The 12,971-nt window shown below is 41.9% G+C and overlaps 1 protein-coding gene across 2 annotated transcripts in view; it reads left to right on the top strand.

Annotated features, from left to right (window-relative positions):
- usta (uronyl 2-sulfotransferase a) overlaps positions 1–10,150 on the top strand; it is a 93,461-nt gene extending 83,311 nt beyond the window's left edge. For both annotated transcript variants that reach the window (XM_049589412.1, XM_049589413.1), the window contains exons 6-8: positions 4,396–4,493; positions 5,602–5,759; positions 6,779–10,150. In XM_049589412.1, the coding sequence (XP_049445369.1) occupies positions 4,396–4,493; positions 5,602–5,759; positions 6,779–7,071 (549 nt within the window). In that variant the 3' untranslated portion in view covers positions 7,072–10,150. The remainder of the gene's footprint in view (positions 1–4,395; positions 4,494–5,601; positions 5,760–6,778) is intronic.
- Positions 10,151–12,971: the final 2,821 nt, after the last annotated feature.

Here is a 12,971-nt window from a genome sequence, read left to right as displayed (position 1 = left end):
AATGTGATTTGACCCAGGTGTACCACTCCCATGCTCCCTGATGAATACTGCCACAAACTGTCCCATGGGAAAGGTTTACATCATCAATTACTCCTGATTTAATTCATACATTCCTTTCAGTGGGACGGGAGGCCGTCGTAGAGATTAGGGCCTGTTTTGCTACAGTTTCTGTGACTGCTCAGTTGGCTTAATCCACGCCGAGAATAGGAACAATGAGCCCGAGTGTGCACACAGGAGCCCTCTTCGAAATACTAATGGGTCCTCCAAAGAGAGTGTGTATTGTCTGTCGGCTGTGTGTGTGCGTATTTGATTGTGCGTGGATGAGTTGTGGCTTGATTCCCAGAGGTCTCCCTAAATGCTGAGGCATAAGGGTCCTGTATCAAGTGTCGGAGCAAAGCAGAGGGGGGACTTCCTGGCAATGAGCTGTCTGTGTCAAGGGATGGCATCATACGTGTCACTTCCTGTCCGGCTTTCTCTGACTTTTCTCACTTTTCTCACTTTTTCGGCTCATATTGATTTTCACGGGTGCTTTTCCAGTAAGCTATTAAAAAAAAGGCTGTCATGGGTCCAGTGTTGTATTTGAGTTCAAGTTAGTTCATGTATCAACTTTTCTTTTGAAATCACAACATGCGATTCATCTTTTCACCAACAAAGTTTGACTTCATTTATTGAGAGAATGTAACACTCACCACTGACAGGAAACTGCAGTGTGTGGGAAGCAGATACACTCATGATTGATAACACTGGATGCACTGACACTGTCATTCTCTGAATAATGAAACTCGAAAAAGGACAACAAATTATTCTTGAAATTCTGAATCAAAGTAAACCATGGCAATCCTTCACAAGTCCGGACACGACCCGTATTCTAACAATAGCGCAATTCAGAAATGTTTTCTACAGGTTCCTCTGGGGTTCTGTTGTGGTTTCTTTGAGGAGCTTTCCAGTGGTTTGCTTCACCGGTCATCAATAAGTGCTGTTCTCAGTGCACAGTGGAGCTCAGTTATAAAGATCAAACAAACCCTGCAGCCGCTGTGTGGTGACTCAGACATAGTTGCACCACAGAATTCAGCTGCAGAAATTACTGATTAAGTGCATAACCTGTGTCATCCCAGCTTATGTGTATAGGCTGCCTTTGCACTCTCTCACTGTCTTATGGCTACCTTGTTAGAAGCTTGAGAAAAGCCTACTTCAATTAGTCCATCCATGTTTACTGTAAACAGTCTCATACTGTTGAGCAAAAATGGCATGAAAAAATCTTCATACAATCACAAACATGCAGCTAAATACAACTGATCAAGGGCTGCGACTTTATTTAATTGTCTTAAAAGGACAGTTCACCCCAAAATCAGAATATTTTTCTTCTTACCTGTGGTGCTATTTATCAGTCTAGATTGTTTTGCTGTGATTTGCCTAGTGTTGGAGATGTCGGCCATAGAGATGTTCTCTTGTGTAGACCCTTTTAGGGCCGATGTAACAATGATGTCATTTCCTTAGCTGGAGGCAAAACACGACTCACCACCACAGGGCTGTAGGCTACACAGGAGTCTTAAAATGTCATCGTGTTGTGTTACTGGGAGCCAGAATAGGAGGAGTCATGACTCAAAACTTACACTCTATCACATACCAGCCACCACTGCCTGTCAACAAAAACAAAGACAACTATGGTTAAATGTAATAAGACAAAAGGACTGGACGGAGGCGATCATCTAAAATGCTCACATGTGCAGCGTACACTTCATATCAGGTTCACCACCTCATCAGACGTTGTGGAGGTATTAAGACGAATATTGGATTTCTCCGTAATGTTAACTTTTTAGCGCATTAGCTAACGTTAGCTTCAATAGCAAAACAAACTGGAGGAAACCGTTCAAGTGTCGTCCTCCTTTGTAAGATTGGCATAGTAATCAACCACAAAGCTTCCTGTGACATCATCCATCCACTGAGTGAGAGCATACGGGTCGGCCAATCTGGTCCCGTTGGTCAGTGTTTACTCACTCAATTAACACTCATGGTTCCAGAGAGTGAGTGACCTGACATGGTGTGTTCTCATATTCAGTCTGACGCTCTACACTAAAATGAGAGCCCTGTTGGTCGAAGAAACGGAGTGTTATGTTTCTGCAAGAGTTAACAAACGGTTAAGTTAATCACACATTCACTCTACTTGGAGCTCTGCTGCTCCATCTCCCCAGACAGAGTGCCCAGAGTGCACTCTGCCACTTCCAGAAACTGGTGCTCTGAATAACCAAACTGTACATTCAGACAGCGTTCTGAATTTACAAATGGTCCAGTTTGTTCCAGAGTGCGCTCTGACACTCAGTATGAGTGTTTCTGAATGCACCACTCACATCATCTTGCTCCATTGTCTAAAACAAGCCAACAAATCTTGCTAGCTAGTGCTAGCTAATGTTTGTGAAGAATTTGTTTGCCTCCAGCTAAGCCCCACCCACTAAAAACGTCATACAGCTTACTAACAGTAAAAGGGTCTACACTCAGCTTGTGGTGCTCAAAAAAAAACCATCTGAAAAACTCAACAGCAACGTCTCTTTCCAGAAATCATGACCCAGTTCCTCAAGATAATCTTGTTGTGAGCAGTTTCACACAGGAACTGTTTTCTTTACACCGAACTACACCCACCAACCATATCACCGCAGAGAAGGAAGTGTGCATCTTATCCTTGGACGAGAGGCTTGTGCTTATGACTGTGTGAGATGTAAACATTAATGGCTTCCTCCTCTGTCAGCTCAGTGATGCTAGATGAGCTATCAGCTAATGCACGCTTCTTTCTGTGCGGTGATGCAGTTGGGGTGAGTAGTTCGGTGTAAAGAGTCCCTACATGACATGGGAGAGTGCCATCTAGTTCTGTTATATTCAAGAGAAGACAGACATCTTTACAGTCGATATCTCCAACACTGGGCAGCTCATGCCAAAACAGTCTAGATCAGGGATACTCAACCGCTCGTGCAAAATGACAGAAGGCTTGGGCTGGTACATAAATACATAAATGTGGGGAAGGTTAAGGGAATCCCAAAAAAAGCTAATTTTGTACTTTTGCACCTTATTTACATTAAAAGTACAAAAGAAATCCCAGTGTTGATCAGTTTATTTTCTATCTGAATTAGAAAATAGTTGGCCAACCACCCAACACCCTATTGTGGGCAAGATTTGGCCTGCGTGCTGCAAGTATGACTGATCTAGACTGATAAATAGCACCACAGTTACGAGGAAAAATACGTATTTTTGATTTCAGGGTGAACTGTCCCTTTAAAAGCACACAATATAAGCTCATACACACGGTTTCTTGCCTTCATCCGTGTTTACACCCCTGTCAGTGAAGTGTTTCTGACAGCTCAGTTTCCTGGTTCCAAGTGTTCATCCTCAGGCCCCACACACACCTCACGTCACCCTCAACAGCAGACTGTGTCCTCTGGGAAAGTCTGAGCCTCTGGTCCTGTCTGACCCAACCTAATCTCTGATGGAGCATGCTGGCCTCAGTGTTGGCTTTGACAAATTGCTCTGTTTCAAATCAGCCGTTACCGACTTATCAGAGTATAAATCAAGCTTTGACGCAATCATTACGCTTCCAATTTGTGTCCACTTTTAGATCTCCTTCCTTTTATACAGCAGGTCTGTCAACACTTTTACCTCACTCATGTAGCCTGGTGCTACCGTATGTGTGTTTGAGCACATGTGGTGTATCTGCATGCGCCTGTGTGAGTGTGAGTGTGTGTGTGTGTGTGTGTGTGTGTGTGAGTAATGCTTCGTGGAGTGTTATGTTTCTCGGGACTTGTTGCCATCCATAAGGCTTACGTCACCTGACACGGATTTGACTGTGAGTTCCACAGCACTGAGTGGCTGGCCAGCTTCACTCCTGCATGTGTGTTTTTAATCTGTCCTCTGTGCTTTTTTCCCCCCTTTCATTGTTTAATCGCTCCCACATTGAGACAAGGGGTGTTTTAAAGGTCAAGTATAATCACTTTTTGTCACATATAAGACATGAAATGTTTCACTTCATCCCTGTTTGATCGCTGCTGAAAGACAAGCTGTCATTGCATCTGATTTCTGCAGCAAGATCGTAGTAATGATCTTTATATTCCATACATTTATTTTTCAAGTGAGCACAAGGCTAACACAGCTACATGTCTTCTTATTGACGTCTCAGCTCCTGAGATCAGCTGAGGTGAAGGGGCAGAGCTTATCTTGGTGCTCAGGATGTGGTTTTGCAGAGCACTTCTCAGATGATGACTATCAGGGAGTTCACGGCAGTGCTGGTGAAGAGCTCCCTCTTGTGGCAGAAATAAATCATTACACTTGTGTCTGAGCTTCATCCACTGCATGAAAACTATAAAGGAGTGAGTAAAATTTAAAGATTGTCATGTGTTTGTCTGCTTTCAGGATATCAATGTGTGCATTCTAGAGAATTACCCAGAGTGCTCCAACCCCAGAGTTTTCTACATCATCCCCTACTTCTGTGGACAGCACCCTCAATGCAGGTACCTACAGACTGTCAAGTTGCACACAAAAGCATTTTGGTAAACTTGTCAAATAACAGGTACACACTACATGAGATTCAAGTCAATTTCAGGCCTGATCCTCTCCTCTAGACCAGCCAGCAAAGCCCCAATTTTTTTATATGGTTTTAAGGATCATCTTGCCAGATTTTCCTGTGGTGTGAGGTGTATTACGAGTGTTTCTCACATACCTGATCTGCTCCGAAGTTCACCCTGGCCACACCAGTTTCAAACAGCAAATATTTCTTGTTTCAATATTCTGTTGTGGGAAGGAAACCTAAGGATCGCCTGTGGTTCTGCAGGTCTCAAGGTGTTTTAATGCAGTATCAAATGGGTTTCAACTCAAATTTACTCACCTCCAGCTTGCACTACATGTACAGTCCATGCTCACGGCGTCTCCGTGACTTCATCCATTTTTCTTTGTGAATGTTATGTAAAGAGTACCGCAATAACTAACATCTAGTTTTCCTGTGTATCGTCCAGCATGTTTGTTTTTCCCAAAGTCACATTTGATCGGGAGAGATTTGCAAGATTTGCGAGAGGTTTCGGGTTTTGAGACTGAGGACTCCTTTTTTTTCATGAATGCTTGAATCTTTTAGCGTGTGATTTGCTGCTTTGGTCAAATCATTGCTGTCCACACACAACAGGAACAAAACTGTTGTTATGTGTGGAGTCTCTCACATTTGTAACATCTCTTAAGATCTAAAAAAATCACCTCAGAGCGCTGCTATCCCCGTTCATTCTTTGGTTTCATCTCGTATTGATTAATGCAGTTTTATCCTCTTTGACTAGGCACATATTAAGACTTGCACTGATGATGATTTAGGATTTTTGTCTAGACAGTTTATGAACTTTTATTGTATATTAAACAATAAAAGTATATTTGATTTTATGATCTATGGATACATTGTTGCCTGTGTTTTTTTACCGTGTCTTGTAAGGTTTCCTTTAGTGCTCTGAAAGGCACCTATAAACAAAATGCATTATTGTTATTGTTGTTATAAAATCTTTTAGTGTGGGCTAAAGGCTGCTCTGTTGCTATCTTTGTTCATCTGTCTCTTACTCTTCATTTTTTGTCCCTCTCCATCAGGGAGCCAGGAGTATGGGCTTTGGAAAGGGCCAAACAGAATGTGTTGGAGAACTACCTCCTCGTGGGTATCCTGGAGGAGCTGGAGGACGTTCTGCTCCTGTTGGAGAGGCTCTTACCTCATTACTTTACTGGAGTGCTTAACATCTACAAGAGCCCTGGTGGGTGCACTTCCAAACTGTCTTTTTTATGTTGAAGTATCACATTTACAGCTGTTTGGCTGAGGTGTTTTTCTGAACAGGCAACACCACCTAAATTAGGAATTCCAGTATGTTATTTCCATGACCTAAGAAAGTTCAGTCAGTATTTGTGAACATGAGCTGCTCTCTGTCAAAGCCAGCAATCAGAAAAGTCTCAAACTTGCAAGCTGTATTTGGATTATTTTACTGTTCGACCTCACACTCTTACTGATGGAGGCAGCGGTAGACCAGAGACTCCAGAGATCTGCAAAGTTAAATTAATGTTTTTGTCAATGGAGTCTGGTGGGTTTTAGATAACCACTTCAGTTCCCTTACGGAAAGGGCTGTCTAACTGCAAGCTAGAAATATTCTTAGTATAACTTACACTTAAACTGATATAGATTTTTTAAGTGGGCCTTTTTTTAGGTCGCTAAAGACTGACTAATTGCGGTGGCGTTTGCTCTGCACCATTTAATTTTATGTTCATGACACTGGGATTTTCTGCCTGGAAGTTATTGTGAGCAAACACTGTGATACGGTCTATACTCAGAACATTCCCCTGGATGCTATCAGTGTCATCTATAACATCTTTCCCAATTCACTGTCTATGGAGCAGCTCCAGACTTTATACTTGGTTCATTCATTTTTCGTAACTGCTTATCCTGTTGGGGGTCGCGGGGGGGCTGGAGCCTATCCCAGCTAACGCTAGACGAGTAGACGGCAGGGTACACCCTGGACAGGTCACCAAACTATCACAGGGCTGACCCATAGAGACAGACAACCATTCACACTCACATTCACACCTACGGACAATTTAGAGTCACCATTTAACCTGCATGTCTTTGGACTGTGGGAGGAAGCTGGAGTACCTGCAGAAAACCCACACTGACACATGGGGAGAACATGCATACTTTTTGGATTAGGGAGACTTAAAAATGCTGCGTGTTGTATTCCTATCAAACAACTGCAACTGATGTCTTGGTCTTTGATTCTTTCTGCAGACTATAAGAAGATGGGGAACATGACAGGCACAGTGCGTAAACACACACCCACCCTGGAGGCCCTGCAAGTGCTCTACCACCGCATGCGCTACGAGTACGAGTTCTACAACTTCATCCGAGACCAGTTCCACCTCATGAAGAAAAAAATTGGTCTCAAGTCCGTCTCCCAGCCCCCCGCCCACTCACCCGCTTTCCTTCGAGAGCTGGCCCTCCGAACCCCAGAGCCTCTGGACGAAGATGAAGAGCTGGACACAGACCTGGAGGATGCCAACAGCTGGCTGGTCCATCCTTAAAAGGCTGTTTGACGAACAGTGGGCATAGCCAAGAAAAAAGCTGATTGGCTGGAGATAGCTGGAGGCAGCCTGAGGGCAGAAGGGGAGCGTTGTTCCTCCATCTTTCAGCATTCCTAAGAAAAGTGGGGTGCGTTTTAGGGGTGTGTGGATCCTGACGCTCGTGTTTTCTACGGGCTCTGCTTTCCATCTGCGATAGACTCCTATCATGACGTGCTCAGCACTGAGGACTGTCGGGTTGAGTAATTGGAAGGACAAAATGCTCTATTTAAAAAAAAAAATTGACCAAGAACAGTGGGAAATAACGTTAAGCTTAATGTGCTTGACTCAAGTTTTGTTTTAATTTGAGCTTGTTTTTGGGTTCATTTATGTAAAAACAAAAAAAGAAACGTCATTGCTGTAATCTCCAGGAGAGATTAGCGCAAGGTGTGGATAGCTAAACGTGTTGGGAAATATTCTTAATGTTGGTCGCTGGGGTGTTTACTGTCAGAGAGGACTCCAGAGACATAGCCCAAGAAAGAGATTTATGAAAGGGTTACTGTCCTAAAAGCTGGAATGGGAAATGGTATTCACAAATAAAGAAAAGTACCAAAACCCTTTTTTGTATATTAGTTGTCTAGGACTGTTGTAAGTGCCAAACCTTGCTGAGAGATCCAGTAAACCTCCGTGCACGGCTGGTGGAGTTGTGACCGCAAGCGAGTCAGTTGTTATACTGTACTATTGGTTTATAACATTTTGTTTATTAGGTATAAATGAGGGTTAGATGGCAGGCACTCAATTATGAATTCAAAGAATTCCGACAGTGTGTGTGTGAATGATTGAGTTTGACCAAACCAGCAGTGTATTTTAGCGTAGATTTATTATTTTGGGACAGGGACAGGTCATTTTGTTGCGAGTCAAACACTAAAAAACATTTAGTTTGTTTAATCCAAAGTTTAAAAGATTGAGCTTGCCAAATACCAGTGTTTCTACTGCGATGAATTACAAAACTGTACGAATATACTGCACTTTTTCTGAGGTGACTTTTCCTGAAATTCTGCAGCAAAATGAGGGATTCGGTCACAAAACTGGATACTAATGCTCCTTTCATTTCAAACAGGATTGTGTTACTGTTCAAGGGTTCGTTTTCCCCTCTCAAAATACTACCATGAAAGCGTGTGAAGTGTTACCGACCCCCGTTAACACTAACTTCTAATTGACCTATGGCTAAGCCACGCCCCCATCCACTCACTCGGACAAACTATCGGGTCCATGTCATTGGTCCGACAGCCCATTGGTCCGACATCCCATTAGTCCGACTGTCCGTGGTGCTGAACAGCTCCCGGCGGGTGTATTTCTACCTTGATGGTGCGCCGCGTCCGGCTCTGGGTCAGCTGGGAAAGGGTTGAGGCGGAGCAGGCTCACAGCTTATGTGTTTGTCACTTTCTTTTTCATTTTAACCCACACCATGATTTTTTCCTGACTCTAACCAAGTGGTTTTTGTGCCTAAACCTAACCAGACCTTAACCACAGGGCATCATGATGATTTCGGAACAGACTTCGGAACAATGGGTTTAATATGGTCGGACCAATGGGCTGTCGGACCGATGGACAGTTCCCCAAACTATCAACATTTAGTGACCGGCGCTATGGCAGGTGTCACAGTACACGGCATTTTACAGGAGGCAACTGATGATTTTTGGGGACATAACGATCAGATGTCATTGAGAAGTAACCAAAAGGGCCTAAACTACGCATTGGAGGGATATATTCATCATTTTATTGTTGAGAAGGTCGATGAAAAGCTTAAATTACAAGCCAAAATTTACAGGTCACAGTGTACGCTTGTGAACCGCATCTTGTTGCCGTTGCCATCAAAGACAACAAGTTTAAGTGCCACTGAAGTTAAGGTTTTTGGCTCAGAATATGAGAAAAGGATAACGGCCTTTTTTACCATCTTTACCAAGAGTGTCTCTCCATTAGTTTGGTGCTACAGTATTTACATTGAATCATTCAGCATAACGTATGCCAACCTTTGTTATCTCTGTGATTACAGATAAATTAATGAAGCTAAGCTCCAGAAGTTAACGTTAGCTTAACTAGAGCCCCATGGACAACAGCTAACAATGATGTACGATCACCAAAGTACAAAAACTAGAACAAAAAAGGCTAATGAACTCCCAGCAAACAAGCTGACATGATGAACAACGTAGCTAGTAGCTAACGTTACACTAACTTTAGCTAACGTTAGCTAGAGATGTTAAAGATAACTTTATATTTCTTTCCAGCAAAGTGACAATATGTTGCCTCAAACACGATGTTGACTTACCTTAAAACAGATGTAGACATCCTTATTAATCTTATTCACGTTAAGTTGATGTTGTGGTCTAACGTTACCACACAACTTTATCCAAAGGAGACACTTTTCTGTGGTTTAAAGTGTAAAAATTACATCTCATCGCCCAGCCTCTCAGGATACCTTGTGTCGGAGTTGCATGTACCCCATGCACACCGTTTGACCATTTTTAAACTTCAAATCTCCGAAAAGCTCATAAAACCAAACAAAACTGACTTTCTGTAATGCAGTTCAATGAATGTCCAGGTAGAGAATGTCGAGTGTATGGGAGTGGCTATACACACTGTGATTGGCTCATCGCGTTTGAGGGCGAGACTTAGCCATAGGTCAATTCTCCAGCAGCTACTCAGAGTGCATGTTCGTCATCACTCATGTTCAAATCACCCAGACAACAGTAACCATAAGCTAATACGTGACGTCATCTACCATGCTAATCTCCATTGTCTGTACCTTTTCATTGTCCTGGTTTGTGTTCAGTGTTTCCTTTTTCTTTTCTTTTTTTGCCAGTTTAATTTATTATTTTGTATTCATTTGCATTCCAGATAAGATTCTCAGGAAGGAAGAAAAAAAAAAGATGTTTAATAACTTGATCATTTGTATCTTTGGTTTCTGGCGGCTACGAAACTACTCTTGGTGTTTTAAGGTTGTCTAGAATGGGTTTATATAAACAGCTGAACACTTGTTAACAACAGCTAATGCAGTCCATCATTTTACAGTCTTCAAAATAAATGTCCTCTAACTATTGCAGCTACTGTCTCCGCTTTACTTGGCTTTTGTGACAAAAAAAAAAAACATGCATGAAGAAGATTGTGGTAACCTCTTCACCCCATCAGGAGCATCGGATTGATAGGCAGCTACTAACAGAGCAGCCGCTGGACCGTGGATCATAGCTCTCTCTTTCCTGCAGCAGCCTGTCCGTCACTCCACCCAACCTCGACTCATCTTGCTCCTCGCTCCCCAGTTGTGAAATTACCTTCCCTGCTGCAGTCAGGACGACGAAGTATTACTTCTATGAGACGTCATGTTCAGCTCTTACCTGTTGACCTTCTTTATTTGCATTTGATGTTGTTCCTGTCATTTTAAATCATACACACAATGGAAGAGTCTTAATGCAGTTTTGGATGTTGACACTGGAGTGTTGTTAAATCTGTTGCCTTGGTATTGTTGCCTCTCTACCTGGCAACCTAGGAATGACAGTTTTCCTGCTTATCTGGCCACAATCACTTACTTTGAGTTAAAGGAACAAGACTCTTGAAAAGTCAGTTTTTTTTCCCCCAACACTTTTTAATTGAGTTTTCAAAGTTAAAGAAAATAATCATGGCAGTAGTGTTAAAGCGAAGACAGAATTTCTGGTACAAAAATATAAAACATATTCCACAAGGCAAAAAAGGGGGATACTTAAGGGGATTTGTCATAAATGTAAAGAAAAGGTTAAAGTTTGCAAAGTATAATACTTACAGCTAAAAATTGTGCTATTTATCGTTGTTTTTAAAACTATAAAAAAAAGAAAATAAATAGTTAACTAGTCGGGAAAAAATAAAATGAAATTAACAAAACAAACAGAAGAAATGCTGGGGGGGATTTGGAGGAAGAACTTAGTGCATTTTTTTGTAAAACATAATATTTACAGATAAAATTTATTCTGTTTAAAACAAACAAAATAAAGAAATAATAAAAATTTAATTTAATTTTAAAAAAAGAGGGGGTTGGGAGGAGTTAGAAGGATGTCAGATTGACCATGTTTTGTGTCATTTAAACTGGGCTAGTTAGGGTAAGAATTTCGAGCATCTTTCTTAAAGGGATAATGCACCCAAAAATGAAAATTCAGCCATTATCTACTCACCCATATGCCGATGGAGGCTCAGGTGAAGTTTTAGAGTCCTCACATCAATTGCAGAGATCCAAGGGGGGAGGGGGTAGCAGCACAACTTCACCTAATGGCCGTAAACCTACGGCGCCCCAGATTCAAACATCCAAGAACACATAATTGAAACCACAAAATATCTCCATACTGCTCGTCAGTAGTGATCCAAGTGTCCTGAAGCCCCTACATGAAAAGTTGTTTGGAAAGACGTCATTTGAACTCTGTTTTTAGCCTCACTGTAGCCTGTAGCTCTAACTGCCTCTCTGTGCACCCCACTCACGGGTGCGCATTTGCACGAGACCGTGAGACATGGGCACCGTGTTCATGTGTGTTCACGTGCTTTCACTGGTCTCACGCACTTCAGGACACTTGGATCACTGCGGATGAGCAGTATGGAGGTATTTTATGGTTTCAATTATGTGTTTTTGGACATTTGAATCTGGGGCGCCGTCAACCTGCATTAGGTGAAATTGTGCTGCTACCCCCTCTCCCCTTGGATCTCCGCAAGTGTTATGAGGAATCTAAAACTTCACCTGAGCCTCCCTCGGCATATGGGTGAGTAGATAATGGCTGAATTTTCATTTTTGGGTGCACTTTCCCTTTAAAGTGGTCTATAAAGGGTTGCCAGACCTGGTAGAATTTGTTTTTACACCCTCTTAAGGAGAATTTAATCTTTTCCAAATGTAGATGGTGCATCACATCACATCCTACACACAGGCAGAATGGGCAGGAGCCTGTGTTTGTCTCCAATTTAATAATATCAGTCAATGTGCTAGTAGGGTTACATATAACATATATTGGGACCTGGTGAACACAAGATCAGAACTCTTAATTCGGAAGAGTGCAAGTCAGTGGATCAGGATCCACAGGTCCACCCATGATGTCTGATAGTGACTGAAAAATATTTCACCAATGTGATGTGACTTTTGGGCAGTGCCAGAACATATGGACCAGTGACTGCCCACAACAGTTGCAGGCTGGACTAATATTTATATACACAACAAAAAGTTGCAAACACCTCTGCAACAAGCAACTCATATGAGAGCGCTTGAATGCAAGCAACACAACCTTAACAGTTACGAGCACAAATAACTAGGCAGTAATGGTTTGAAGAGTTCATTCTTTGAAGTTGAAATAAGTCGCAAACACTATATCACACTTAAAACTTCAAAAAGTTCAGCCATGTAACATCCAGCCAGCAAATGGTGTCTTATTTCCATTTCTCAGGGTGTCTACAGGTCCTTAAAGTCTTAAAAAGTCTTAAATTCAGTGTTACAACAAAACAATGAGTCATTCAATAGTCTTAAATTTGAATTTGCAAGGTTTTAACAACTACAAACTTTTATCTAATTTCATTTTCTGAAAATAAGTAAAGTCTTTCAATGTAAAAGTCCACATTTCTAATGTTACAAATCTTTAAAAAACTATAATACTGCCATTTTACTTCATGCTTTCTCTTACCTGTTGGCAAAATGTAGATAGACTTAACTCACTGTAATAACCATATTCCTACATAACCCTTACCTCAGCACAAGACCACATATATACTACCTGCCTGCAATGCTTGTCCAAATATCTGTCCTATATTTGGTTAAAAGGTGTCTTCAGCGGGTCTTATAAAGCTTTAATTTAACTGTCTCATACCCATAGACACCCTGTTTTTGCTGGGACACTTCACTTGAGTGAAACAATACACAGTTTGGG

The sequence above is a fragment of the Epinephelus fuscoguttatus genome, linkage group LG11, assembly GCF_011397635.1.
Source record: "Epinephelus fuscoguttatus linkage group LG11, E.fuscoguttatus.final_Chr_v1".
NCBI lineage: Eukaryota > Metazoa > Chordata > Actinopteri > Perciformes > Serranidae > Epinephelus > Epinephelus fuscoguttatus.
Note: the sequence above shows the minus strand (reverse complement) of the source record. Positions and strands in the feature narration are given on the sequence as shown.